Here is a 3,309-nt window from a genome sequence, read left to right as displayed (position 1 = left end):
ACCCCTCGTCCCCCCTCAACTCAGCCCGCATATCACCCCTCAGGGCACCCCTCATCCCCCCCAACTCAGCCCGCATATCACCCCTCAGGGCACCCCTCGTCCCCCCTCAATTCAGTCCCCATATCAGCCCTCAGGGCACCCCTCGTCCCCCCTCAACTCAGCCCGCATATCACCCCTCAGGGCACCCCTCGTCCCCTCCATAGCTGGGTGTTTGGCCGTTGGGCCAGAGGCCCTGACTGCAGGACGAGCCCCACTGGCGAGGGGTCAGATTACAGTTGCCAACTTTGGTTGGACAAATTCCTGGAGGTTTCATAACATGACAATTTGTAATTAAAGATTAATCTTTCAATCCTGGAGGGTTGGCAACCAGAGTTCAGGCACTTCCCGTGCACAAGGAGCCGGGTGTGGACGCGGGAAGGGGCCAGCAGGGCCCGAGCTGGGCGGACGGGCAGGGCAGGGAGCAGAGCTCTCCAGGCCGGCCCAAGAGACGCCCCGACTCGCCGGGGCAGCGAGACGCCCAGAGGCAGGACGTGGCGCAGGGAAAACGGCAGCCCGGGGGACGAGAGCGGCTGAGCCCAGGGTGGCCGGGGCTAGACCAGACTGACTCTGCCCTGAGGACCAGGCGTGTTCTCCACCGCAGGAAACCAGCAGCGAGGACCCGGCCGCTCGGGGTCAGGTTCAAGGCCAGACACCCCCTAGGTTTGACCTGGAGCCGCTGGCGTGAGTGGCTGGGACGTCCCTGCGATGAACCCGGTTCCGAGCCCCCTCCTGGCAGTGTAGACGCACTCCCAGGGCTGGGAAACGCTCCCCACCGGTCCCCTGGGCGGCAGTGCGTCGCGTCTGTGTGAATTACTCACCGCTCAGAAGGCAAAAGGCAGGGACCAGCACCAAGGCCATCTCCGTCCAGGACAGAGCGCTCCGCCGGCCTGGGAGGGGAAAGGGGCCGGGAATGAGTCACCTGCAGCATGTCTGGGTGACAGCTCGTCTGCGCCGGGCGATGGCGTCCGGCCGCGGGATCGGCTGCACAACCAGGTATTTTACACCTAGGGCCCTTCGTAAAAGAATTTCCTAACCAGAAGGGAGTAAAGTTCGGAGATTGGCCCCACAGAGCAAGGACTGGTGGCATTTCTATCCCCGTGTGCCTAGCGGGCCGTGTGTGCAGGGCTCATGGCCTCAGGGGTGAAATGCAGCCACCTCTGGGGAGAGACGCGCAGCTGTTTGGCAGCTCACAGCAACGCAGAGGGCAGTTTCAGGGCAGGACCAGAGGACGGTTCCTATGTGGAGCTGACATATGCAGGGAGAATCAGGGAGGGGGAAGGGAACAAACCGTTTTGGGATGTGGCAGGGACCCCAGGGAGACGTCCTGACCCCTTGGGAGACAGCCAGGTGGGGAAAGGGTATCACAGGCACAAGGGGGCAGGGTCTCAGCTGGGAACAGCAAAGCCCCAGAAGCAGAGATTAGCCCTGACTGCGAGGGGAGAGACCCCTAGAGAGCCCCCCTCCTTCCAGCACAGCCCCCCCCCAGCGCCACCCTAGGGCATTGGGGCCAGCCCTGACTGCGAGGGGAGAGCGCCCCCTGCTGAACCCTCCAGGCCCATCCTGCAGCTCCGCACCCCCAGCGCTTCCTCTGCTCCTTCCTCTCCGATAGATGGATTGTTTATCGGGGGCCCGTCTCTGTGTCTCTGTGACCAGGGCCTGGGCAGAGCCAGTGCCTGATGTTACCCGACCGCTCTGAGAACGTTCTCTCTGGGTAATGGGGCAACTGGCCAGCAAGGGTCTGAGTACCCGGGTGTGTCTGAAAATAAATTTCCCTTTGCAGAGCTGAGATAGAACCCAGGAGTCCTGGCTCCCAGCTCCCAATTCTCCCCCAAACACCAGGCTCCGTCTCTGAACAGTTGATCAGTCTCGCGTGGTCTCCCCCTTATGATCTCAGACACCTTCGCAGCCTGCCCAGTTGTTGATCTTTTCAACCAGCAGTGAAATGCAGCCTGCTCTGGGGTGGGGCACGGCAGCAGTTTAACGGCGCAGGGCAATGTTGCCCTGCCATGTTCAGTCCCCAGATCTTACACCGTGAGCTCGTCGGGCAGAGACTGGCTCTCGCCGGGTTTGGGGAGCCCCTGGTGTATTTTCAATGCTACCCCCAGTTACAGTGTGACAGTGTGGCCCAGGCTAGAGCACTGCAGTGGGACACAGAGCTCTGAGATCTGTCATGGACCCACCATACAACAGCGGGTCAGTCACTGCTCCTCTCTGTGCCTCAGTTTTCTCTCTCACCTATTGTCTATTTTAAGTGTAATTTCTTTGTGGCAGGGACTGTCTCTGGCTGTGTCTGGGCAGTGCCTGGCACAATGGGTCCCTGATCTTAGCTGCGGCCCCTCCCATAAGAAACTCTCACCGTTTAATTTCCTTTCAGTCATTTAGAGATGCGAAGAATCATTCTCCCCAACTCTGGATTTTTGCCCCAAAACAAGGGAAAGTGGCTCTTACCTGGGCCCTGGGCCTGGGTTAGCAGCTGGGACTCTGGTCTGATCCCACCGCTGACACTAACGGGTGAGCAGGGAGGTTGTGGGCAGGTAATGAGGAATCATATTCATCTACATCTGTGGCAATAGCCCCGGGCGCCGTGAGTGGTTGGTGGCTCAGGAGAGGAAAGGGAACCATGGCAGTTTGTTCCTGGACTTTAAAGGCAACATACTTCCTGGTTTGGTAGCAATAAGGTCTAGTGGTTACAGAGATTGGGAATCAGGACTTCTGGTTTTTATCCCCAGCTGGGGGAGGGGTGTGGGGTCTAGTGGTTAGTGCAGGGGGCTGAGAGTCAGGACTCCGGAGTTCTGGCTCCATGCACCATTTTTCCTGTGGGAGCCTTTCACTTTGTTGTCTGGCTGCAGCAGAGAAACTTCCCCTTTCTCTGGAAATTGCAAAAGCTCAGCTCCAGTGCTGATACAACGGGGGGTGTGTGTGTGTGTGGTGGGGCCTGTTCCTTTTAACCCCGTCCAGCCCCAGAGACTCCCCAGCCACAGGCCAAATGGGGCTGCTGGGTCAGAGTTCGAAGGACCACGACCCCCGTGGCTCTGAGAGACCCTGGAGAAGGGATGAGGCTTGGTCCTGTTCTAGCGCCGGCCAGCTGGGATCTCAAACCATCTGAGGAGCCGCTCAGCCCTCGGAGTGAGAGGAAGGTCCCCATCTGCCAGGGGCAAAGGGGCAGAACCAAGAATAGAACCCAGGAGTCCGGACTCCCAGCCCCACTGCTCCAACCCCTCTCCCATCCCATAGCTGGGGATAGAACCCAGGAGTCCGGACTCCCACCCA

The 3,309-nt window shown here is 59.8% G+C and overlaps 1 protein-coding gene across 2 annotated transcripts in view; it reads right to left on the bottom strand.

Annotated features, from left to right (window-relative positions):
• The window catches only part of LOC117869834 (sialic acid-binding Ig-like lectin 8), an 11,958-nt gene extending 9,311 nt beyond the window's left edge, over window positions 1-2,647 (bottom strand). The window contains exons 1-2 of one of the 2 annotated variants that reach the window (XM_034756946.1): window positions 2,488-2,647; window positions 858-926 (exon numbers count right to left, since the gene is read on the bottom strand). In XM_034756946.1, the coding sequence (XP_034612837.1) occupies window positions 858-897 (40 nt within the window). In that variant the 5' untranslated portion in view covers window positions 898-926; window positions 2,488-2,647. The remainder of the gene's footprint in view (window positions 1-857; window positions 927-2,487) is intronic. The other variant, XM_034756945.1, reaches the window with a different exon arrangement.
• Window positions 2,648-3,309: the final 662 nt, after the last annotated feature.

Source organism: Trachemys scripta, chromosome 24 (genome assembly GCF_013100865.1).
Source record: "Trachemys scripta elegans isolate TJP31775 chromosome 24, CAS_Tse_1.0, whole genome shotgun sequence".
Lineage (NCBI taxonomy): Eukaryota > Metazoa > Chordata > Testudines > Emydidae > Trachemys > Trachemys scripta.
Note: the sequence above shows the minus strand (reverse complement) of the source record. Positions and strands in the feature narration are given on the sequence as shown.